The following is a 26,430-nucleotide window of genomic DNA, read 5'->3' as shown; positions in this document are numbered from 1 at the left end:
CAATGCAGTGTATATTTGAGATTGAGATATCATGGAGACCATATTTCTAGACATAGTCATCTCGTAGCTTGTGTGTTGGCAGAGAGTGGATGGGTGACTGCCAGACAACCAAGCAAGACCCAGGCAGATGGAGACTCCTTAGTGCATCTCACTCTCCAACCACTATTTAGATCTGAACACTGGTGAGGGTGGATGCCGATGTTGTAGCTGTAGTGGCACAGCTTGGCTAGGGGAGAAGTAGGTTGGGCATTCAGTACTGCAGAGATGTTGTCAGGGCCCATAGCCTTTGCAATATGCAGTGCTGTCAGCCAATTCTTGATATCGCATGGGTCGAATCAAATAGGCTAAAGACTGGCATCTATGATGCTGGGGACCTCAAGAGGAGGCCAAAATGGGCCGTCCATTTGGCATTTCTGGCTGAAGATGGTTGCAAATGCTTCGGCCTTGTCTTTTGCACAGATGTGCTAGCCTCCCCCATCATTGGGAATGGGGATATTTGCGGAGCACCCTCCTTGAGTTAGTTGACTAATCATTCACCACCATTCACGGTTGGATGTGGCAGGACTGCAAAGCTTAGATATGACCTGTTGGTGTGGGATTGCTCAGCTCTGCCTGTTGCATGCTTCTCCACTGTTTGGCATGCAAGTAGCCCTGTGTCGTAGCTTCACCAGGTTGACACCTCATTTTTAGGTATGCCTAGTGCTGCTCATTGCATGCTCTCCTGCATGCTACATTGAACCATGGATGATCCCTTGGCTTGATGGCAGTGCTAGAGTGAGGGATAAGCTGGGACATAAGGTTACAGATTGTAGTTCAATATAATTCTGCTGCTGCTGATGGCCCACAGCACCTCATGGATACAAAGTTTTGTATTTGTTCTCCAACTATTCCCTTTAGCACACTGGTATTTCAAAACAATATGATGGAGGGTATACTCTCTGTGAAGGCGGGCTTTGTGTCCACAAGGACTGTGGGGTGGTTATTTCTACCAATACTGTCACACACAGGTGCAACTGCAACCAGTAGATTGGTGAGGACAAGTCTAATAGGTTTTTCCTTCTTGTTGGTTCCCTCGCCACCTGCCACAGGACCAGTCTATAGCAGACATGTCCAGATATGACTTGGCCAATTCAGTCAGTAGTGGTGCTACCATGGTACCTTCAGTGCTTCTTCCAAGTGATGTTTAATATGATATAGTTTTATTAGCTGAGGGAGGGCAGTAGGTGGCAGTCAGCAGGAGATTTCCTTGCCCTTGTTTGAATTGATGCCGTGAGCCTTCATGGGGTGCAGAATCAATGTTGAAGACTCCCAGAGCAAACTCCTCCTGACTGTTTACCACTGTTCCACCACCACTGGAGAGCTTGTCTTGCTGGTGGGACAATGATGGTGATGATGGTGAGTGGAACATTTTCTGTAAGGTGCGAATTGGTGAGTATGACTATGTCAGGCTATTGCTTCACTTGTCTATGGGACAGCTCTCCTGATTTTGGCACAAGATGTTAGTAAGGGGGACTTTGCAGGATCTATAGGACTAGGTGTCCTATTGTAGTTTCTGGTGCAAAGGTCAATGCCAGGTGGTCCATCTGGTTTCATTCCTTGTTGACTTTTCTGTAGTGGTTTGTTATAACTGAGTGGCTTCATAGGCTATTTCAGAGGGCAGTTAAAAGTTAATTACATTGTTCTGGGTTTGGTTGGAGTCATATGTAGGCCAGATCAGGTGTGGACATTAGCGAACCAGATAAGTTTTTTTACAATGATCATTGATAGTTTTACAGTCAGCCTTACAAGACTAGCTTTCAATTCCAGGTTTATTAATTAATTGAATTTGTTAATGTTACGGACAAAAGAGAGAGGAAAAACTAAACTCCTTTATTCTTTCATTATCTGTCCGTAAGCAAAGGTGTTTCTTGCTTAAAAATAGGGTGCTTATGCAAAAAAACCCTTTGTGTTGTCAATTTTTGAAGTGACTCACAGGAAACTTTCTTAGGATTAAGTCAGAAGTTTAATTTATTCACACATTCAAACCCCGGGGGTGTGGGGGGGTGGGGGGGGGGATGTTGTGTGCAGTGTGTGTTGATTGCAACTTCACACATATGTATAAGTATACAGTAAGGGCTTAGGAAAAGGGGGGTTTACAACAATGAACAACTTAACAGTAAAAAGAGCCACAGCAATGGATGTCAGTTCACGTGAAGTCCAAATCCAGAGGGGTTTCCCTCACAGAGAAGTTGCAGTTCAGGCGGGTTTCTGGCTGAAGGCAGAAGTGCAGAATTCCTTCAAAGACAAAGTTGATGCAGTGAGATGAGGTTTATATTCAGAGACTTGGTCTGCTTGCCAGGCGGTGGCTAGTGGCTTCCAAATAAACAGACTACAAGGAGGGCTTGTTGCAGGCTGATGGCTAGCCTGGAGTGCTGCTGTTGGATGGTTACAGGTTGGAATAAATCATCATACTGCTCTGCTTCTTAGTTCTCAGCTATATATAGAAATTTCAAAATGGTCACTTGAATCATGCAACCTTGTTCCTCCACAACGAGTTCATAAAGGAATGAATATCGGGTGTCCGGATCTGGCTTTTTTTTGTGGCTTATAATGTCCCTGCTATTAGCTTCTGAATGAGTCATTATCCAAATTGATCACCATGTTCTGGGTAGCTATTGTCTTGGTAGACCCTCAGGCTCTGCTAGAGGGGTAATCTTATAAAGATGCAAATGACATCCATTTCTTTTCAATAGTTCCATTTTCAAATGGACCTTCACAGTTGCAGGTGTGAGATTCCATAAGAACAAAGAACAAAGACAAGTACAGCATAGGAACAGGCCCTTCGGCCCTGGCATGTGGCAATCCATATAATACTTTAGTGGTCACCTTACAATCCAGACATCAGGTGACTTGTGGTGACCATCTTTTGGTTCACCTTCATCTAAGTCATTAATAAAGATTATAAATAACAGAGGCACCAACACTGATCTGAGCAAGACTCCACTGGTCACAGTCTGCCAACTTAAAAGTCCCATTTATGCCCACACTGTTTCTTTTCATGCTAATGTATTACCTCCAATTCTATGAGCCCTTATCTTGCCTATTAACCATAGAAAATCCTAGCTAGCGCATCACTATCCCTGCAGTTATTTTAAAACCCAAGGGTGTAGGCCATCAGGTCCCAGGGATTTGTTAGATTTTAGTCCCTTAAGTTTCTCCGATAGTTTTTCTTTGCTGATATTAATTTCCTTAATTCTTCACTCTTTTTAGCCCTTAGCCTACTGTCTATTTCTGGACAGAAACTTGTGTCTTCTACTGTGAAGACAGACAAAAATGTTTGTTCAATGCCTTTGCCATTTCCTCATTCCCCATTTTAATTTCTCCTGTCTCGGCTTCTGAGGGACTAATGTTTACTTTAGCTTCATTCTTCCTCCTTATATACTTATAACAGCTCTTACAATCCATTTTTATATTTCTGGCTAGTTTATTCTCATTCTATTTTTTCCCTTTTTATATACTTTTTGGTGGCCTTTTGCTGATTTCTAAACCACTCCCAAACCTCAGGCTTGCTACTGTCTTTTTTGCAACATTGTAAACCTCTTCTTTTAATCCATTACTATCCTTAACTTCTTGCTTGCACCACAGATGGATCTTTCTCACTAAGTTTCTGTTTTTCAATGAAATGTATTTTTGTTGAACATTTTGAATAGTTTCTTTCAATGTTTCCTGATGTTCATTTGCCACCATACCTTTTCGTCTATCCACCCAATTAACCTTAGTCAGTTCTCCCCTCATTCCTATGTAATTGGCTTTAAGTTTAAGATTCTTGCTTGCGTCTGGAGTATGTCACCTGCAAACTTATATGGAATTCAGTGGTATTATGATCATTATTTCCCAATGGATCTTTTACTATGATGTTAGTATTTAGTCCTCCTTCATTACACAATACTAGGTCTAAGATAGCGTAATCCTTAGTCAGTTCCGCATGTATTGCTCCAAGAGAGAGTCACAAAAACATTCTACAAACTCATTTTCTAGACCACTCTTGCCAATTTACAATCAAATTGTCTATATGAAAATTAAAGTCTCCCATAATTATTGCATTGTTTTTATTACAAGCTCCAATAATTTCCTGTTTAATCCCTGCCCAGTGATATAATAACTGTTAGGAGGCCTATAAACTACTTCCATCAGTGTTTTTCTGACTCTTGCGATTCTTAATTTCCACCCACACTGATTCTACTTCATGATCTTCTGAGGTTAGACCCTTTGTAACTAATGTCCTTATGTAATCCTTTACTGTCAGGGCTATCCCTCCTCCTTTTCTGTTCTGACTTTCTGAAATATTCTGTACCCTGGAATATTTATTTCCCAACTTTGACCACCTTGTAACCATATGTCTGGAATGGCTATTAGATCCAAATCATTTACGTCTACTTCTACAACTAATTCATCTATCTTATTGCAGGAGCTTTGTTCATTCAGATAAAGAACCTATAACTTCATTTTTTTAACTTCTATTCCCTTCAATGACCTTATTCGCTGATGTACAATTTTTGTTACATCCCCTGTCCTCTCCTGTCCCATTGTGTTTTTTTTTTACTCACATCACTATACTGTTGCAATGCCTAGACATTTCTCTTTGAATTTCTAAATCTTCTTTCACCTGAACCCTCCTCCCACCACCCCACCCACCTGTGTTAGTTGAAAGTCCTGTCCACAGCCCTGGTTATATAATTTGCCAGTACACTGGTCCCAGCCCAGTTTACGTGGAGCTCACCCCAATGGAATAGCTCACACTTCCCTGAATACTAATGCCAGTGCCCCTGCAATCAAAACACCTTCTTCCCACATCACTCTTTGAGACACGTTTTAATTCTCTAATCTGCTTCACCCTATGCCAATTGGCTCGGGTAACAATCCGAAGATGATTATCTTTGATGTTCTGCATTTTAATTTGGATCATGGATCCTCAAATTCTCATTGCAGGACATCATTCTTGTTTCTACCTATGTCACTGGTTCCCACATGGATCATGAAAACTGGATCCTCCCCTCTCACTTCAAGCTCCTCTTCAGCCTCGAGGAGATGTCCTTAACCCTGGCATCAGGCAGGCAACACAACCTTCGGAGCTCCCAGTCGTGGCTGCAGAAAGCAAAGATTGGAATCCAAGGTTGGCAGGCAAAACTGTAATGGAACAATAAGCTGCCTTTAAAAAGATGGTTCACATATAGTTAATCTAGATTCCCATGAGGTGAAAGATTAAAAATATGCCTGAGCTTCCTGGATTATGATAGAGAGTAAGATGAGGCAGAAGAAGGGGCCATATAACAGATGTCAGGTCAATTAAACAAGTGAGAGTCAGGTTGAATATATAAATTGCATTGGGGTAGTGCAAAACAAAATCAGAGAAGCAAAGAGAGAGTTTGAGAAGAGAGTGGCAGCTAACTTCAAAAGGAAACTTAGATCTTCTTTACGCCCTAGCCCAATATACGTCCCTATATAAATAGGGATGGTGGAGGCAGAATGCATGACTGAGGTACTAAATGAGCAATTTGCATCTGCCCCTAGCAAGGAAGAAAATGCTGATAAAGTCATAGTGAAAAATGAAGCCGTTGATATACTCAATTGGTCTCAAATTGGTAAGGTGGAGCATTAAAAAGGTTGGATCTACTTGAAGCTGATAAGTCTGCAGGACTGGATGGGATGCATCCAAGATGCTGAGCGAAACAAGGGTGGAAATTATGTGAGATTTTGGCCTTAATCTTCCAATCTTCCTTCTATGCTGGGTGTTGCCTGAGAACTAAAGAAGTGCAAATGTTATATTCTTGCTCAAAAAGGTTGCAAGGATAAACCCAGCAACTATAGGCCGGTCATTTTAGCCTCAGTTGTGGGGGGTGGGGGAAAGCTTTTAGAGACGATAATCTGGAAGAAAATTAACAGTCTCTTGGACAAGTGTGAATAAATTAGGGAAAGCCAGCAGAGTTTTTTTTAAAGGCACTTTTTAAAATGTTTAATTCACTTTTTTGTGTTTTTTGTTGAGGTAGCAGTGATGCTTGACTAAGGTCATACGCCTGATGTGGTGTGTATGGACTTCCAAAAGGCATTTGATGAATACATAATAGACTTGCCAGCAAAGTTGAAACCCATGGAATAAAAGTGATAATGACAGCATGGACTCAGTGACAGGAAACAGAGTATTGGTGAACTGTTGTTTTTCAGACGGGAGAAATAACAGGTTTCCCAGGGGTTGGTACTTGGACCTTGATATAGGTTAAATAGCCTGGACCACGGTGTGAAGGGCACAATTTCAAAATTTGCAGATGACACAAAACTTGGAACTTGGTAGTGAACTGTGAGGAGGCTGCTGATAAACTTCATGAATGCATAGACAGGCTGTTGGAATGGGCGAACATGTGGTAGATGAAATATAATGCAAAGACTTGTGAAATACTATACTTTGGTAGGAAGAATGAGGAGAAGCAATATAAAATAGAGAGTACAATTCTAAAGGAAGTGTAGGAATGCAGAGAATATGTTCACAAATCATTAAAGGTGGCATGGCAGGTTGAGAAAGTAATTAAAATGGCATTCGGGCTTTATAAATAGAGGCATAGAGTACAAAGGCAAGGAAGTTATGATCATCCTTTATAAAACACTGCTTTGGTCTCAACTGGAGCACTGTATCCAATCCTGAACATTGCACTTTAGGAAGGGTGTGAAGGCCTTAGAAAGGATGCAGAAAAGATTTATGAGAATGCTTCCAGGGATGAGGGGCTTCAGTTACATGAATAAATTGGAGAAGCTTCTTACATAAGAGAATTTTGAGAGAAGATTTGAAAGAGAAGTTCAAAAGCATGAGGGGAAGACTAGATAAAGAGAATCTGCTTCCATTGGCAGAGGATTGAGAACCAGAGGACATAAATTTAAGGTGCTGGACAAAAGAACCAAGGTCGAAATGAGAAAAATCCTTTTTACACAGCGAGTGGTAAGGAATAGAATTGGGTGGAAGAATATTTATTGCAGATAATTGAAAAAAAATCATTATTCACTAAATCAGGCAAGCAACTGAGATCCGTGCATAGTAATTCAATTTAATTTTCAATTAAATAAATTCAATTATGATGTATTGTATAGTGTCAAACAATAATATTTCACAACATGAAATATAAATTGCATTTGAAATGTTGGTGTGACTTCTTATGCCATATTCCAAATTAGTTTTGAACTAACTCAAGGAATTGAATTTCATACATCATGAAGAGAAGGCATCCATTTTAAATCCGAGAAAGACAAATTGAAATATTTTCTAAATGGTGAAAGACTGGAAACTGTAAACGGGAATCAAGCGTCCATATACACAAATCACCGAAAGATAGTACACAGGTACAAAAAGAAATCAAAAAGGCAGATGAAATGTTGCCCTACATCTCAAGGGGTTGCAATGTAAAAAATGAGGAAATGATGCTTCAGTTGTACAGAATCATAATCAGACCACATGGGGACTACTGCTTTCTGTTTCAGGCAGTGAAACTCAAGAATGATATAGCACAGATTCATGAGAATGATATTCAGGCTTAGAGCGTTAAATTATAAAGACAGAATGCATAAACATGAGTTTAGAAGGTACAGGATGATTTAATCAAGGTCTTCAAAATTATGAAGGGATTTCATAGAGAGATATAAACTATTTTCTGGTGTGCAGAACCAGAACAATGGGGGTGTAAACTTGCAATGACAGCCTTACTATTTAAAAGTTAAAATAAAATACATTTTTACAGAAGACGTCATGGAAATCTAGAATTTTCTACCCCAAATAATGGATGCTGGACCAATTGTAATTTTCAAGACTGGTTTAATAGATTGTTATCTGGTAAGAGAGTATTCAGCAATATGGACCAAAGGTGGGTAAAATGGAGTTGAGGTACATATCAGACATGATGTAATTGAATGGTGGAATGGGTTCAAGGGTAAAATGGCCTGCTCCAGTTCCTATGTTTGTAAGTGCAGTTTAATGCATTTGAACAAATGAAGTTGAATTTTAATGCAGCTGAATAAATGTTAGCTTAAATGTGCAGGGCAAAATTTTCCCAGCTGAGTAGAAAAATGGCAACAATGACCACATCAAAGGTTCCTTTGGAAGGTCTAAAACCGTACTGTCTCTGGGGGAATTTCCCAGCCACAGAAGTAGGTGTTTCAGGAGAATGCATGTCAAGGTTTTCCTTGCTATGGACAAAAGGGAAGTACCTTGATAGTTTCTGTCTTGTTTTTTGTTTCAATGATGCACACAGGCAGTTGACATTGTAGCTGAGCTAACTTTATTAATAACACATTTTCCTAACATAAACACAGATCTGCAGTAACTGAATTATATCAAGACTGGCTCCAACATGTGCTTTCTGACCTTCAAACCCCAGGTCAGATACCCCAATTCCTAGTACAGAGTACTGTACAGTATCTAGTTCTGGAGTCCATTACCACAATCAGCTGTTATGACATTTTCCATTTTTCAATTATCTTATCTATTCTTTCTCACGGTTTTGGTCAGTCTGTTTTGTTTTTTACTCATCTCTGTATCTCTTTTTTTTTCAAAATTCTTCTACTGGATGTTCTGAATGGTGACAGAGGTGATTTTGAAGGACAAGTGGCCTTCTGCAGTTCTGTGTCACTATCACCTCTTGGATAGTTTTCAGGTCTGGTTGTCCGTTGCTTCACTGGTGTACTCTGGTCTTTGATCTTCAGCTACGCTTTCTGGTTCGGAGCAGGGTCGCGTTTTATTTGTTTTCCATAAGAATTTCCTGTTTCGCCTGTACTGTTGTCCATTTGGAGTCTGCACTATGTAAGACCTTGGTTCTACTGTGATTCCTGCGACAACAGGATTCCAGATCACTTCATGTTGAATCCTCACTGCCTGTCCCATGTTCAGGTCAGACAGAAGTCGGGCACCTCGATCAAAGTCCTGTTTCTGCTTCTGCTGTCCCAGTTTGAGCAGATCCTGCACACTGTAACTCACTGGCTGTGGAAATAACAATTGGGGCACAGTTGGAAGCTTAGTACTTAGTCTTCTCCACATCAGAAGCTGTGCTGGAGATGATCCAATGCCCTCTAATGAAGTACCCCTGAAATCCAGCAGAGTCAAGTAGGGGTCTCTTCCATCCATCTTTGCCTTCTTCAACAGGTGTTTTAAGGTCTGCATGGTATGTTCCGCCATTCTATTGGATTATGGATATTTGGGCTTGACACAGTGTGGCAAAACTCCCAGTCCTGTGCAAATTTATGAAACTCAGTGCTTGAGTATTGAGCACCATTATCTGAGATGAGCACGTCAGGTATGCCATGGTAACCAAAAATTGATTTTAAACGATTTTTCCAGTGATGCTCTTACTATCATTTCTCAGCAGCACAGACTCAACAAACTTTGGGTAATAATATATTGCCACATGTACTCACTGTTTTCAAATGTGAACAGGTCCACTCCAATTTCCTGCCAGGGCCTCTCTGGAACACTGTGTGGTTGAAATGGTTCTTTTTGTTGCGACTTACTGTACTTTTGGCACGCTGCACGCGCATTCACCACTTCACTGATTTGTGCTCCCATTCCAGGCCAATACATTACATTTCGATCTCTTCTCCTGCATTTTCTACGCCAAGGTGACTTTCATGTATGTGCTGCAGTATTTCTTTCCTCAGTGTTTATTTTCTCTCTTGAAAAGTATTCCTTCTGCTGCATGAAGTTCCTCGTGAAAGTTCCAGTGCCCTTGTACAGCAGAAGGGGCTCCGCTCTGATGTGTGGGCCAGCCAGTTTGCACAGTCTGCTGCAGTTTTCACAGGGTGGCGTCGTTCTTGGTCGCTTTCCTGATCTCATCCAGTTTGGTACAGCCACAGCTAAGTTCTTTGTCAGCATGTGAACCTACACTTCTATTTCTTTATCCTCTTCCTCAGTGATGGGTAGGTTTGCACATGATAGAATGTCTGCGCTGTACATTTCCTTGCCTGGTTTGTATTTCTGACCTGGTACTTCTGTAGGCGCATTAGTCACCTTTGGATTCCTGGTGGTGCACAGTTCAGGGACTTTTTAAGTATAGCTTCAAAGGCTTATGATCAGAATCCACCTCCTCATCTTTGCCATAGACAAACTAGTGGAAGTGTTCTGAGCCAAACATAATTGCTATAATTTCTTTCTCTATTTGGGCATACTGCTGCTGTATTTCAGCTATTTTCTTTGAAATGTATGCCACTGGTGCCTCATTTTGCAAGAGGACAGCACCCAGGCCAGTCTTTGAAGCATCTACTGAGACCTTGACTGGTTGACTGACATCGTGATACTTTAATACTGGTGCCTGGGTCAGTGTTCTCTTCAGACTGGTCAAAGCTTCCTGGTGACTTTGTTCCCAGTGCCATTCCACATCATTTTGTAGAAGATCTCTGAGAGGTGCTGTCAGGTCTGACATGTTCGGAATGAACTTCCCAAGATAGGTCAACATTCCCGAAAACCTCTCCAAATACTTCTTATATTCTGGGGGTGGCATGTTTACGACTGCTTCGATTTTACTCAGATTTGGCTTCAGCCCCTCATTTGTTAACACATGTCCCAAGTGCTTGATTTCAAGAAGATCTACTTTCACTTTTCCTTCTTCAACTTGAGGTTCCTTTCTCTAGCTCTGGCCAGCATCTGCCTCAACCTGTGATTGTGTTCTTCTTGTGAGGCTTCCTGGACCAGCACATCATCGATATAGGTTTCCACGCCCTCTAACCCTTCAGGCAGCTACTACACTGTTTTGTGGAACATCTTCGGAGCTGAATTAATACCAAAAGGTAAGCATAAAAACCTGTATCACCTGCATGGTGTGAAGGTACAGAGATAGGAGCTGTGTTCATCCAGCTTGACCTGCCAGAAGTCTGAACTCACATCCAAGACTGAATAGTATTTAGCATCAACTAGCTTACACATGATTTCTTCTACTTTCTTCTACCTAGAGCTGGTAGTGCTCTCTTCTGTCATCTGTCATTATCTTCTGTCATCTGTTTAATCTGCATTTTGTTGTCTCTGCCACTCTGCAGATACTTATTGCTTTCTTCAGCATGAGATCAACTTTTCTCAAAAGCCGTTCTCTCAGAGAATCAATTGTAATTCCGCAAATTATTCTATCTCGGATGAGTAATTCTTCAAGCTCTCCAAAATCACATGATTTTGCTCATTTTCTCAGATCAGTTACATACTGACTGATGTTGTCACTGCATTATGTGCACATAAAAAATCAGTATCTTTTATACCTGATGTTTTTTCTTAGGTCTAGAGTAGGCTTCAAATTTTCCCATTATTTCTTTCAAGTAAGTTAGTTTCTCATCACTTTCAAAAATGAATGTGTTATAGACTTATAGGGCTGCTTCCCCTGCTAGGTGAAGAAAGGTGGAAGACTGTACTCGAGGTTTTTTTTAATCACTGCCTGTCACTGTGAGGTACAGCTCGAATTGCTGCCGGAACCTCCTTCAGTTTTCAGTGACATTTCCCTCCAAACTGAGCTCTGTTGTATTTAGTTTACTTCTGACACCATGTCTTGTTTTTTGTTTCAATGATGCACCCAGACAGTTGACATTGTAGCTGAGCTAACTTTATTGATAACACATGTTCCTAACATAAACAAATATCAGCAGTAACTGGATTCTAACAAGACCGGCTCTAACATGTGCTATCTGCCCTTCAACCATGGGTCAGGTGACCCCCTATCTAGTACAGAGTACCACATAGTAACTAATACTGGTGTCCACTACCACAATCAACTATTATCATGACAGTTTCCACTGCATGATTTACTCCCCCTTCTTGAAGACAGTTACACATGTCACATTCCTGAAGCTGGGGAGGGGGGAGGGGCAGTTCTTTTTCCTCCCAAATCCATAGGATGGTTGCATGAGTCTTGATGTGAACAAAAGCCCACCAGCTTTGAAGACCTCAGCTGGAAAACCATCGGGGCTGCAGCTTTTGTTGTTTTTCATCTGTTTGATTGTTTGATGCAACTGTCCCATTCATAGTGCTTCACCCATGGATTCTACTGCAGGGTACTGGGGAATAGCCTGGAGCCTATAAGCTGCTATTGTGGATTCACAGCTGAGGAGTTGTTGAAAATGTTCTTTCCAGCATTGACAGATGGCATGCTCATCCCTAAGAAGAAAAACACCATCCAAAGAGCAAAGGGGATTTTTTCCATTTTCCAGGTGACTTCAAAACAGCTTTGCATGTTATTATGGTCAGTGTTTTGTAGGATCTCTCAGGCTTTCATCCAACCACATGTTCTTGATCTTCCAAATTTGTCTTTGCACACCAGCCTTGACCTGTTGGAATGGTGCCTTTTGACTTGTGAATTGGGTTGTTCTGCTAGACAATGAAGGCTCCCCGTTTTTGTTTAGGAGGTCACATATTATAGCATTGCTTTCATTGAAACAGTCCTGGTGATGACGATTCTTGAACCCAATGGTCTGGGCACACGAGTATAGTACAGCTGACTTTATTTGATTCTATTGTTTTGGAATTGTGGTGTACATATGAAGATTTTCCAGATTGGTCATAAGTTGCACTTAGAATTCCTCTCTTTGGTTGGGCTCATTAAGGCTGAGACATTGAGCTGCAAGGTGTGTTGACCTGAGGAATGCTGTGAAGGAGAATGCTTGGTCAATCAGAAGGTGGGGCTTGGCATCTGAAAGTGTTATGCCAGTCACCTGTCATGTCCTCCTGAGGTTTTGGATCTCCTTGGTGCATTGTTTTTATGTTGGAGGGAGCTCACAGCTGCTGCTGATTTCAATGGTCACTTCAATCCACACCCGCATCGCTGGAGAGGTTGCCCTCTTCCTCTTGTTCTTGGGAGAGCTCACATCACTGCAGCCCCTCAGGTCCCACAGCAGAACCTCTAGAGCATAGTAAGAGACCGGGGAAGCAGCCTTTTCAAGTCTCCTGTCCTTTTTTTGATTGCTACAGCCTCAAAAATTCAAGTATTAATAAGTCTGTGTAACCCATGGCATGGTCCCTTTCATTAGAAATACTTTCTTTGACAGAACAGATATGTCATTCCACCCATCCACCCTAATTGGTTGGGGAGCTCAGTGGTTGGATGACAATTAGTTTGCTCTGAGAAAGAGCAACATGTGGGGACTAAATTCAGTGAACTGGGTTCTCAATCTGAAAATGCTCTCGCCATTCTGGCAGGAATTAAGGAGAAAAGTTTCTGAACCTAATTTCCTCCTTTTATATCAGATGCATTAGACACAATTTGTCTGCTATAAAAAAAGGATTGCAAGTCATGAGAAAACATTTTAGAGCAAGCGTTATGTGTGTTTTATCACAATACATTTAATTAATCGATTCAAAAACATATTAAATAATAGTTATAACTAGTACCATTAATCATTGTGTTTATGGCACAGGAAATGTTGGTGCAGTGTACTGATCTCAGAAATGTGCTGGAGAAGTACAAATGTCAACAGCATCATCTGGAGGACTGATGGCGACTTGTGAACACTACCATGATAATGTTTCCACCTTCCATCACTCATCTCTGGTCACATACTCCAATATCACAACAGTGACAGCCATCATCAGATCCAGCACCGTCTGGAATAACTGGTTCGCTTAATGTGTTATAAACAGAACCTGTGTAATTGACTTCAGTAGAAGTGGTAAATGGTTGGCACCATTTGCCTGTTATAAATGCCTGCCAATGGTAAGCATGGATGGTGTAAGGGTGAGGATTGTAATACATTAATTGCTGAATGAAAAGCAAAAGTAAACGAATGTAATAAGTGATGCACTATAGCTAGAAGTTGATGAATGCTAAGCCAAAAAACCTTTTAGCTCAAGTGATGGAAGGGTTGCTCCCTGAACAAGAGAAATGTAAATTCCACCCCTTAGGCTGTTTGACAGTTTATTCTAGTCCTCTTGTCTTTGTCATTTCCCAGCTTTATTATTCACTGGAGTAGCTGTGAATTATGTAACAATGGAGAGGAGAGAGAATAAGGTGGAAATAAAGAGAGATGGAGAACAAATCAAACCAATCACTCAAGCTAGAGCAGACCATTTTATAGTCAAGAATTATTTGAGCGTTGGTTATGCTGTTTAAGCTCATGAAACCACAGTTTTACTGCTGTTCCTCCGTGCAAGATGCTGTGCGCTGCAATAATTATATAAGAGGCAGTCAATGAAACATAAACTGCAGTAATAATGTTCAGCATCTGTTTAAGGTGCTAAGCAATCACTAAAAATTTTGAAATAGTGAATGCCAGAACGCTATTGCTCTTTCTTGATGAATTTCACTCTGGGAATGCATCATATGAGGCAGTAAAAGCTTCTTAAGGTTAAAGGAAAGAAAGGACTATCACCTTACTGCACATAAACAAATTTCAGCTTGGGAAAACCTTTCAATGTTTACTGCTTCTCCATAAAAATCCTTTTGACAAAGTCAGCCAGCGCAGCATTATCTTGAGATAAGGGCAATGAATGATTTGCTTGAATGAAAATGCTGGGAATAATGGGAAAGTGTGTGTGAAAGATGGAATTCTGAAGTGTTACTGCAAATGTGTGGGTAGACCAGGAATCCCACAAAGGCTGTTTCAACAGAGGACCCAGAAGAGTGATACCATTTCAAAGAAAAAAATCCAGTATGCTACACAAGCTGCACTGATTACTGGTATCATCAGCGTGGAATATAATTTCAGTGGATCAATACTATTCTTTAATTAACATGACAAACAGTATGAAGATGCCACACTGGCAATGGAAGAGGCAATAAACTCCTGTAACTCATTCAAGGAAGCTTCATTGAAAAGTACTGGCAGGGAGGGCATAGAGGAAGTGAGACATGTGAAGCCAGAGGCTGTTCCCAAGCTCACACCTACCACCATATTCATGACATATAAAATAATCCAACTGAACAATAGCCATACATGCATGCATTGCACTTGAATAGTATCAGTAGCAAAACCATGCCATGACTTGTAGTCTTGCAACAGGTTAACTGAGGTGGAAACATGACATTGTTCTTTCTTTTGACTGAAATAGACCAACAGGGAAAATCAATATAGCTCATCTGAAAAAGTCAGTATCCAGTGGCACAATCAACAACTCACCAATTATTGACATAGCTACTCATCCCCAAATAGTCTGGATGGTGAGGTTGTGGAGGGGACATAAGGGGAAGAAAACCAGCCAGTGCTGGCAACACAAGCATATGCATTTGGTGAGCAAAAGTCCAGCATGGTTACTTGCTCTGCTGCAGTGCCTGGGGATTCAGGCTTCACAAGTCTTGCTTACAATTTGATATTGCAGTTTGAGGAGATTGCCTACATGAGTATCTTATCTTCATGGAAAACATATTTCAGACATTTAGGAGGACCTTGGAGTAATCCACAAATTGGATTTTGCACAGGTGTGGACAAATGCATCAATACTATTGTCTGTTATGAAGCATGTGACAACCACTGTGGCACCTTTGTGCTGACCACAATTTCTATCATATAGCATTTCACATCAATCAAGAGTATAACTGTTTGTGGTAGGTCAGCTCTCAATAAAGTGACTCAGAGGAATAGTCAGCCTACTACTATAGAAATCAACCTTGGGGTAAAATTTGAACAGATACAGACAACCATGAACCAGGGAATTTCAGACTTCCAAGGTCCTTAATGATACATTAAAAAGACATATTGAGAGGATATTCTGCAGCAATGGTGCACATGTAATATTCAAGGATCATACTAGATTGCTAGGGCATGCACATCTGGGTATCAACCATCTCTGCACATGTGACAATACATATACCAGAAAGCAAGGAGTAAGTGCCTAAAACGCCACTGCAAGCAATTGATTCAGACACACTGCCCATAAGTCTACAGTATGTGGCAATCTCATGTTACTACCCGCAGTGAAATTCCACACCCAACCAGCCCACCTACTTGCTCATTACAGAATCATTAAGAAGCAATAGCAAATCATGTGTTTTCCACCATATATAAAAAACAAACACAAAAGGAAAGCACCTTGTGTAATCAAGGGGCAACATGCACTAGATGCAAGGCAGTAGAAATAAAAACACAGCTCTGGAACTGAATATTATGTTCAGTATTTATATATAACTGCTTAAAGTAAAGAAACACAGAAAAAGGTAGGAATAAATGGCATGAGAGGAGCAGTGGAGGATAGTGTAGAAGGAGGTGGTACAGAAGAAAAAATTTTCATGTATGAATCAATGTATGTTTTTTTTAAACGAGTCAGCTCTGTTACATTTGGAGGACAGCTTGGATTAGTACCTGCCACATCAATCTTCCTTCTCGTACTGCTGATTCTGCAGTTACTTTGCATTATCATTTTCAGCCACTTGCTCTGCAACAGCTTTTTTATTCTACCGTTCTTTTTCTGTGATAAGTCCTCTGTACAGTGAAGTGCGCAGCATGCAACATGCAACTATCATATTTAAACCTTCAAAAGAACTTTAAAAAGAGTTCAGATTCCTGAATTTTCTGTTTTTCTATTGTCACAATGATGTGACTTGTGTATGAGTGATAAATCTGTAATTTCACCAGCTAACCAAACTTACACTGAACTGTTTAAAAAGGACTTTTTAAAGACAAGAAAAGACACTGATTAAAGATGGCTGCCACAAATCAACTGGTATGGCCAGTTGACCAGTTTCTCGAAAAGTTTTGATGCACAGTTACAATTCAAACTTTGCAATTTGAACTGAAACAGAGCAAACTGCTTTAAAAATGCAAGTAAAGTATAACAGGCCAGACTGCAGCCACTGCAGAGAGACTGCAAGTGACACTGGGAGTGTCAAGAAAGTTTTCAGCAGAGGAAACAGGCTGAAAAGCTGTGCTCTCTCCTTCTCTCTCTTTTGGAACAAGTGTATTAACTAGTTCGGAAAACATAAACTAGAAATCTACTAGAAATCTACCAAGAAAGTGAAACCCTTATAATAAATACAATATCATCTACATCTGACCTCATCCAAGAAACCAGCTAATGCAAATCGGCTGCAACATTTAACAATCTACGCCTCAAGGGCAAGCAAAGAACACTTCACCATTTTATTTTAGTTTTTGTTATTGGACCCTTATTTCTGGTACCTGATGTGTGACATTGTGTTTCTATTACTTTTTTGTTCAGGTTTTGTGGTTAATTAATTTGCACTTTCTTTAACTCAAGAAAATCTTGTTTGATAGGCTCCTTATTGCTCACTGTATAAATAGTTATATACATTTGGATTCAGAAAAGGCATATCCTCATTTTAAAAAATCTTAAATCTTACTTGTGATCAACCAAGTAGGCTGAATAGAGAGAAGCCATTTCATTCCTTCTCATCTGGTTACAACATTATGAACAGCTTTGTTGTAGAATACGCTTTACTGTACCTGCCCTATGTTTTGCTTGTAGTTGTCACAAAGATATCATGCCCCATGATGTGCAGAGGGTAACCTTGGCTTCTTAGAAACCAAGCTTATTTGATAGAATTCTCATCTTTGAGTCTGAAAGCTGTGGGCTCAAGCTGCATGGCCAGATTTAAAAACACTGACACTTCAATGCAGGGAGTGCTGTCTACCAAGTGAAGCATTAAACCAAAGACCGAATTTTCATTTGGCTGCATAAGTGGGACTGGCGGCAGATGGGTCCACAATTTCCCACTACCAGCTGGTAGAGCCATAAGGGAATCAAACTGAATAATAATTAATCAATTGCCTTTGGTGTTATTCAGGGGGAATGGCACATGGTTATCTTGGGCTGAATCGAAGCCCAGTGAATAGATATAGTTATAAAACCAGGCCTACAGAATGTAGTATAGACTGACCAAAACCCAGGAACTTGAACACATGTGTGGTGCAAACAGGTTACAGCAAATGTCTGCAGAGGACTGAGGCCGTTATATTGGAAACAGAGGCCGGGATTTTCTGGCTCCATCACGGGTTGGACTCACACGGGCGAAGCAACACCCCAACCAGAAGTCCATTGACTTGCGGCGGGACCAGAAGATCACGGCGACGGATGGGTGTAGAAAATCTGGATGCGATCAGTGGAGTGGTTTAGAATCATCCTGGGGTCCATGTGAATATAGCTGCCAAATTTGTTATGAATTTCACTTTTGATTGGTTAGGGTTCTTTGATTACAATAGCAGTCATCTATGAATATATTAATTGTTAATTCAGAGAATCTACCAGCAGTAGCTTCTAGCCTTTTGCTTTTTGTGCAAAAATATTTACAAGGCTCTAACATAGTGCATTCAAAGTGAACATAAGTTTTGTTTGACTCACCTGTAACTGCAGAATAACCATTCCAGCTTCATTGTTTTCTGGTACAGAAACTACATAGGTAGATTGTGAGAATACAGGACTGTTATCATCAACGTCAAGAACTCTGATTGGTACAGTCAAGGTTGAGCGGCGAGGGTCCACAGCTCCATCTGATGCCTCTACAAGCAGGTCGTACTTATCTTCTGTTTCTCGGTCCAATGACGTCATTGTGTAAATGCTACCATTTGATGTTATTCTGAAAAGGTTATTGAAGTTTGCCAAGCTGTACCGAATTTGTCCATTAACACCAGCATCTGGATCAGTGGCCTGAGAAAAAGTAACATAACAATTTTAATAAGATCACAGTTTACACAAGATACTTCAAAATGTACTATTCACGTTTAACAATATAACATTTAATGCATAATCTTTAAAGTCTTGATCTTAAAAGGATTCCTACATGTTCACATTTTGGATCCAGGTCAAGTTAGAACATGAGTAGAAAACATATTCAAAGCAAAATCATATTCCCATTCTTGTCCAGGGTGTTGTTTCTCAAAATGCAAATTATAGAAAGACTTATTCCCTAGCACTTTTTTTGTGCTCAGTAATTGAAGGGATTGCAGAGCAGGTAAAAGGAGCTATTTCTATTTTGGCTAAATCATCATAAAGCACTTAAAGGTTAGGCAGAACATGTCCAGGTACAGACTAAAATACTACTCAACTTCAACATTAGATGAGTAAATATACTGTGCCAATGCTACGTTTACAATATTGCCTTCTACAGTCATCTTTGTAAACACTGTGAGTGAGATTTATGATTTATACCATCACTGCACATTGATTGTGTTAAGCCTTCACATTTATTTCAGGCCTGAGCATCTTTATTCAGTGCACTTCTGCGAGTTTGGGTATGCTAACAGCAAGAGTGCATCTGGTGTCCGCAGCTACTGGCTACATTGTCAGAGCCTGGAAATGGTTCAGGTTTCCAATGTTGCCTGTAGTGTAGCCACTCAGCCCACATCATGCCCATTTCCAGCAGGAGACAGAAGTCCTGCCCAATTTGCACTGTGTGCAACAATTCAGCAAAGTAGAACCAGAAAGAAAATACAATATCAATATCTACAAAGGATAACTAAAGTTGAATTAAATATCCATTTTTGGATTTGTATATGGAATGAGAAAAATGTATGAGGGAGGGGGCTGGAAAATCACAGTGTAGGTGAAAGGTAAAGGTATCTGGCCACTTAAATGTAGGACATCAAAAAACATTACATCATTTAAACAGGTCTAAAACAAATTTCAAACCATTGGCAGCTTCTGCTGAGGCTAGAGTGGTGGAAAAGTGCCAGGCAAAAATGAAGTGAAAGAAAACTAAAATGTGGACGCACAAACCAGAGTTGTCTGCTCTCTCTTTTGGACGTAAAGGACCTCGTGGCACTATTCAGACAACAATCAGTACTTTAAAAAAGTGCTAGAAATGAAGGAATGCAACTTTCAAAATTTGTTTCTCTTTAAAAATTCCATTGTGCATGGAAATTTTCTTCCATTCATTCAAAGTCAACATGGTAGGAAAAAAGTGGTATTGTCACTGAACTAGTGATCCAGAGACCTGGGTAATGCTCTGAGGACCGGGATTCCAATCCCATCACAGCAGATGGTAGAATTTGAATTCAATTAAAAAAATCTGGAATTAAAGTCTGATGATGACCATGAAACCATTATCAATTGTCATAAAAACCTGGTTCACTAATGCCCTTTAGGGAAGGAAATCGTCTGACCTACACGTGACTCCAGACCCACAGCAATGTGGTTGACTCTTAAATGCTCTCTGAACAAGGGTAATTAGGAATGGGCAATAAATGATGGCCTAGCCAGTGTTGCCCATGAATGAATGAAACAAAAGATAGTTATTTAAATATCTTCTTACTGAAGCAATGGCACAAAATGTGTAAAGGCACCTTGGCACATGTAGGTCGAAAATTTCAGTTGGAATTGGGTGCAAAACCCACTGAACACTTGCTGAACCAATTTTCTAATTTCCCAATACCTGTTCCATATCTGCACCATGGTAGATGATCCAACTATCTACCTTCATACCTTGTGTGCAATGGCCATGAGATTATTAAATGACATGTTCTCAACATGGACATATGTAATTATTGCTCTCTTATTCTTCTCAAGCAAATAAGACCATTTACATCATGTTTGATGTAATTTGTAGCCTTCATTATGACTTTGACAATATTAGAAAATAATGATCATGTTTCAGTGAAAGGCACAGATACTGAAATAGTGGCCACTAATTTAGGTAAAAATGTTCATGCCTGTAGTGATTTGGCTGAGGTTGATAGATATTGATCATAACATCACGTTGTTGCGGTCCACATAACTAATGATTTTCTTGGTGTTTTATTCAATATTCACACAAGTGCATATAGTGGCAAGAAGACAATCCTCAACATTAACTCTACATTTTGATACAGCATTTCTGGGTCCAAGAAATTCATATTTTTTCCTTACTGGAAAATCGATGCGGGTGAAGCTGAGGTGTAGTTGTGTGGAAAATCAAAAGGGATTGATTTCATGATCCGCTGAATAATCTTTCTCTCTTTGAAACTGTGTTATTAGTGAGTTATTATTCAAGCCTGCTTTGGAATAATGGTTAGACACAATACAGAAATATTTAAATAGCATCAGGCTATTAATGCTAAACATGTAGAAGCTAAAGAATTATTGCATAAATCCTACTAAGGTTTTGTACATTAATGGACTAATGCATGTCATTATTACCTTTGGTCACAGAATACATCAGGATTTTATTCAGCCTACCTAATAAGCTTTGGTGCCCTGGAATTTTTCTGGCAGAGTTTTTACCAGTTGACTGTTTTCATGGAAAGGATGCATTCATTCTCGTCCTGCTGCGCCTCAGTCACAACTTGGAGGTGTTTATGTTTCAGACAAATGTCCTTTATATATTTTTTTAGTTATTTTAACCTTTCTGTTATTTTGTTTTGTTCAGCTTCGATTGTAGGGACAACCATGGTGCACTGTCCAAACATCTGACTTGGTGAAAGCTACTTGTGTGCCCCAACTCCAACCCTTTATATCATCATTTCCTTCTCATTTTTCATGAACTGTAGAGCTACACACAATTTCTTTCGGACCAAAAACACATCCCTTTTCTGAGATCGAAGGAGCCCTCAAGGATAGTGGAGGTCTAAGAGGGACACATGAAGGAAATGGCGTGGACGAAGTTGGTATCGCTATGGGATGGACAGATACTACCCAAACGTCCAGACTCGAACCCGTCAATAGATACGCGGCTTGGAGGGAGGTTTTTCTGACTGAACTTGTTCTCACACTGAACAATTTCTCCTTTAACTCCTCTCACGTCCTCCAAATAAAAGGTGTGGCTATGGGTACCCGCATGGGCCCCAGCTACGCCTGTCTCTTTATGGGGTATGTGGAACATTCCTTGTTCCAGTCCTACTCCGGCCCCCTCCTACAACTCTTTCTCCGGTACATCGATGATTACTTCGGTGCTGCTTCATGCTCTCGTCGGGACCTGGAAAAATTTATTAATTTTGTTTCCAATCTCCACCCCTCCATCATTTTCACATGGTCCATCTCTGACACTTCCCTTCCCTTCCTTGACCTCCCTGTCCCAATTTCTGGTGATAGACTGTCCACCAATATCCATTACAAGCCTACCGACTCCCACAGCTACCTCGACTATAGCTCCTCACACCTCACTTCCTGGAAGGACTCCATCCCATTCTCTCAGTTCCTTCGCTTCCATCGCATCTGTTCCAATGATGCCACCTTCAAAAACAATTCCCCTGACATGTCCTCCTTCTTCCTTAACCGAGGTTTTCCACCCACAGTCGTTGACAGGGCCCTCAACCGTGTCTGGCCCATCTCCCACGCATCCGCCCTGATGCCTTCTCCTCCCTCCCAGAAACATGATAGGGTCCCCCTTGTCCTCACTTACCACCCCACCAGCCTCCGCATTCAAAGGATCATCCTCCGCCATTTCCGCCAACTCCAGCATGATGCCACCACCAAACACATCTTCCCTTCACCCCCCCGGCAGCATTCCGTAGGGATCGTTCCCTCCGTGACACCATGGTCTACTCCTCCATCACCCCCTACTCCTCCTCCCACAGCACCTCCCCATGCAAACTCAGAAGATGCAACACTTGCCCCTTCACTTCCTCTCTCCTCACCGTCCAAGGGCCCAAGCACTCCTTTCTTGTGAAACAGCATTTCACTTGCACTTCCCCCAACTTAGTCTACTGCATTCGTTGCTCCCCATGCGGTTTCCTCTACATTAGAGAAACCAAATGCTGAATGGGTGACCACTTTGCAGAACACCTTCGATCTGTCCGCAAGAATGACCCAAACCTCTCTGTTGCTTGCCATTTCAACACTTCACCCTGCTCTCTTGCCCACATGTCTGTCCTTGGCTTGCTGCATTGTTCCAGTGAAGCTCAACGCAAACTGGAGGAACAGTACCTCATTTTCTGACTAGGCACTTTACAGCCTTCCGGACTGAATATTGAGTTCAACAATTTTAGAACTTGATCTCTTTCCGCCATCCCCACCCCCCTCGCCGTTTCTTCCCCCTCCCTTTTGTTTTTTCCAATAATTTATATAGATTTTTTCTTTTCCCCATCTATTTCCACTAATTTTAAATGTATTTCCACCATTGTTTATATCTCCTTTTTAGAATTCCCCCACCCCCACTAGAGCTATCTGTACCTTAACTGTCCTGTCTTATACTCTTAATTAGCACATTCCTTTAGAAAATATCACCACCTTCAACACCTCTTTTGTCTGTGACAGCTTTTGGTTATCTCCTCCTATCACTGGCTGCCTGTCCCAAAACCAAACATTCCCCCCCCCCCCCACTGTAAACCAGCTTATATTTCACCCCTTTCCTAATTTTAATTAGTTCTGTTGAAGGGTCATGAGGACTCGAAACGTCAACTGTACTCTTCTCCACCAATGCTGCCAGACCTGCTGAGTTTTTCCAGGTATTTCTGTTTCAGTTTTTGTTTTGTATTTCCAGCATCTGCAATTTTTTGTTTTTATCCCTTTTCTGAATACTTTTTTGATGTCAGGTTTCTATGTTTTACAATTCATAGCCATGTTTCCACCATTTTGTCATTACCTTTTTAGTTATTCATTCAAATTCAATTTTATTATGGAGAGCTTTTTCTTTTTTTACATAAAGTCCTTAAGTAAAAGAAGCGTCCAGTCAAAGAATTGTTTTAATTAGATCAAAATCTGTTTTGGATTGCTCACCCTGGGATTCTAGAGTCATAGGGTAAAATTTCCAGCGCACACCCAATCTGCTTGAGCGTGAAATAATGTGTGATGATCTCAGGCAAGCATCCTGACTTCTTCGCGCACTTGTGCGACATTTCAGTCAGCGCGCTAAACTCAGAAGCGCGCCCACCAACAATTAAGAGGGCAACAAGCCCATTAACTACACAATTAACAGAGATTTTTCATTGCCCGTCCAACATTACGGTAGGCAGGTGGGCAAAACGGCCAGGCGACCTTTGCATTTTTCAGGAAGCCTCATCCACAGGCAGGATGAGGTTCCCGTGATAAATTGAAATTAAGTTTCTGTGAACAGCATTTTCATTACCTACATTTTCAGGTGACTGATTATGAAACTTGGACACTTTTTTCTGGTTTCCGTGACCATTATTTTAGGTTGTTCAGATCTTCAGCTCCCTGAGGTAGCACTCTGCCTTCAGGGAGCTTTCTGTGAGTGCTTACCCACGTCCACGCTGACTTCAGCGCTTGCCCTCCTCCTGCTCCCACCCTGGCAGTGCTGAGCCTTTCAGTGCGTGCTTCATGCTGGCTGGCCATTAACGGACCCCCCAACCTCGCCATACACCTGCAACTATGTCACTGGTCCTCCACTGTTGCGACGTCGTAATGCAGGAACTTCCTCCCTAACAGCACTGTGGGTGTACCTACACCACATGGACCGCAGCGGCTCAAAAAGGCGGCTCACAACCACCTATGGAAGGGCAATTAGGGATGGGCAATAAATGCTGGTCTAACCAACAATGCCCACATCCAATATGCGAATAAAGAAAAATAAGCTATTTTTCTCCTTTCGATATACTCATAAATGTTCGCATCGTCTGTTTTAATGCTTCTAACTGTTCTTTTTTTTTGTCATGGAAGGAACATTTTGAATCGCTTCCTTAATTGTTTTCAACTGGTTGTTTACCATTTATCGTATTTACCAAATTAACCTTAGCCAGCTCCCCCCTCATAGCTATGTCAATGGTTTTGCTAAGGCTACATCAACTGTGCTACCCTCATCTATACACCTAGTCACCTCCGTGAAAAATTCAATCAAATTTGTTAGACATGATCTCCCCCTGTCAAAGCCATGTTCACTATCCTTGATTAATCCTTGCCTTTCCAAGTGGAGATTAATTCTGTCGTGCAGAATTTTTTCCAAAAGTTTCCCTACCACTGATGTTAGACTCACTGGCCTATAGTTCCCTGGTTTATCTCTGCCACCTTTCTTAAACATGAGCTGTCCTCCAGTCCTCTGACACCTCTCCTGTGACCAGAGAGGGTTTGAAAGTTAATGTCAGGATCCTTGTAATCTCCTCCCTTACCTCCCACAGCAGCTTGGGATACACCTCACCTGGGCTTGGGGATTTATCTACTTTTAAACCCACTAATACTGCTAATACCTCCTCCCTCTCAATGCTAATTTACTCAAGTATATCACAGTCCCCCTCCATGATTTCTATACCTACATCGTCCTTCTCTATAGTGAATACAAGTGCAAAGTTCTCATTTAAAACCCCACCTATGTCTTCCGGCTCCACACACAGGTTGCCATTTGGGTTGCTAATGGGCCCTACTCTTTCCCTGGTTATACTCTTGCCCCTAAGATACTTATAAAACACCTTTGAATTTTCCTTTACTTTACCCACCAGTGTTTTTTCATGCCCCCTCTTCGCTCTCCTAATTTCTTTTTTAAGTAACCCCCTGCACTTTCTTTGTTCCTCTAGGACTTCTGCTGTTTTGAGCCCTCGGTATCTATCATAAGCTTCCCTGTTATCCCTTATCCAATCCTGTACATTCCTTGACATCCAGGGTTCTCTGGACTTGCTTGTCTAATTCTGTAAATTCCCTTATCAGGCATTTCTACAACAGTTGTCACTTCCAGTGGCTACGTCCTTTACTGCTGAGACACGGTTTGAAAGAGTGGGAAGTCTGTTTAGAATTTATGAAGAACATGTGAAGTGGGTAGAATTTTACAGCCCCACCCACTGGCGGGATCTTCCAGTCCTGTCTGCGTCAACGGAGATTTGAATGGCTCGCCTCATTTTCCAGCCCGTAAAATTCTGCTCCTGTGTCCAGGACCAAAAATGTTATCCAATGTACTTTCAACAAGATCTTACAGCGAAGCCTGCACTCTAAAGCCAAGTAGCACCAGCACTCTAGGTCACAGAGAAAGCACACTAGGACCAATCGGCAAGCGGTTCTACTCTAAGGTCATTAGCTGATACAAGCACTATAAATCAACCACTAAACTTCTAAAATAGTGGGAGATAAGCCTGGTAGATTTCTTTAACCTTCCTCATTCTATATTTTTGGCTCCAACATCTCAGGTCACCGAAAAAGGTGAACCTCTATTCCCTATGTCTTTGAGAGTATCTTAAATACCTTTCTTATCCAGGTAGATTTTTGGTGATGTGTATAGGATCACAAAACTAACTATTAAGCAAGAGTATTTAATGACGGATTAACAGTCATATGAGTAATTGCACATGCACACCAAGGGCAGAATTTTCTAGATGGCTGGGAGCGGGCGGGCGCGGACCTGATCGCCGCTCACGATTGGGTCCGTGCCGCCATTTTATGCGGTGGGCCAATTAAGGCCCACCCAGCATGCTTCACAACTCCCGTGCATAGCAGGAGTGGGCGGGCGCGCTTAGCCCACCAGGTCCAATAGTGACCCGGCAGCCTTATAAAGGAAGGCCTGGCAGCCTTGGAAAGGCTGCTCGCCATGGTTGGGTGAAGGGCTCTGCAAAGGGGCAATGGAGGTAATTCATGTCCGGAAGCTAGGCTAGAGGGTAGGCCATCAGGGCACACCAGGCCGGAGGGTAGGGCTAGTGTGTCCCTCATTT

At 41.3% G+C, this 26,430-nt stretch overlaps 1 protein-coding gene across 1 annotated transcript in view; it reads right to left on the bottom strand.

Annotated features, from left to right (window-relative positions):
• Window positions 1-26,430, bottom strand: part of pcdh15b (protocadherin-related 15b) — a 1,048,074-nt gene that overhangs the window by 340,648 nt on the left and 680,996 nt on the right. The window contains exon 21 of the mRNA XM_041210329.1: window positions 18,272-18,577. Coding sequence (XP_041066263.1) covers window positions 18,272-18,577 — 306 coding nt within the window. The remainder of the gene's footprint in view (window positions 1-18,271; window positions 18,578-26,430) is intronic.

The sequence above is a fragment of the Carcharodon carcharias genome, chromosome 17, assembly GCF_017639515.1.
Source record: "Carcharodon carcharias isolate sCarCar2 chromosome 17, sCarCar2.pri, whole genome shotgun sequence".
NCBI classification, from domain to species: Eukaryota; Metazoa; Chordata; class Chondrichthyes; order Lamniformes; family Lamnidae; genus Carcharodon; species Carcharodon carcharias.
Note: the sequence above shows the minus strand (reverse complement) of the source record. Positions and strands in the feature narration are given on the sequence as shown.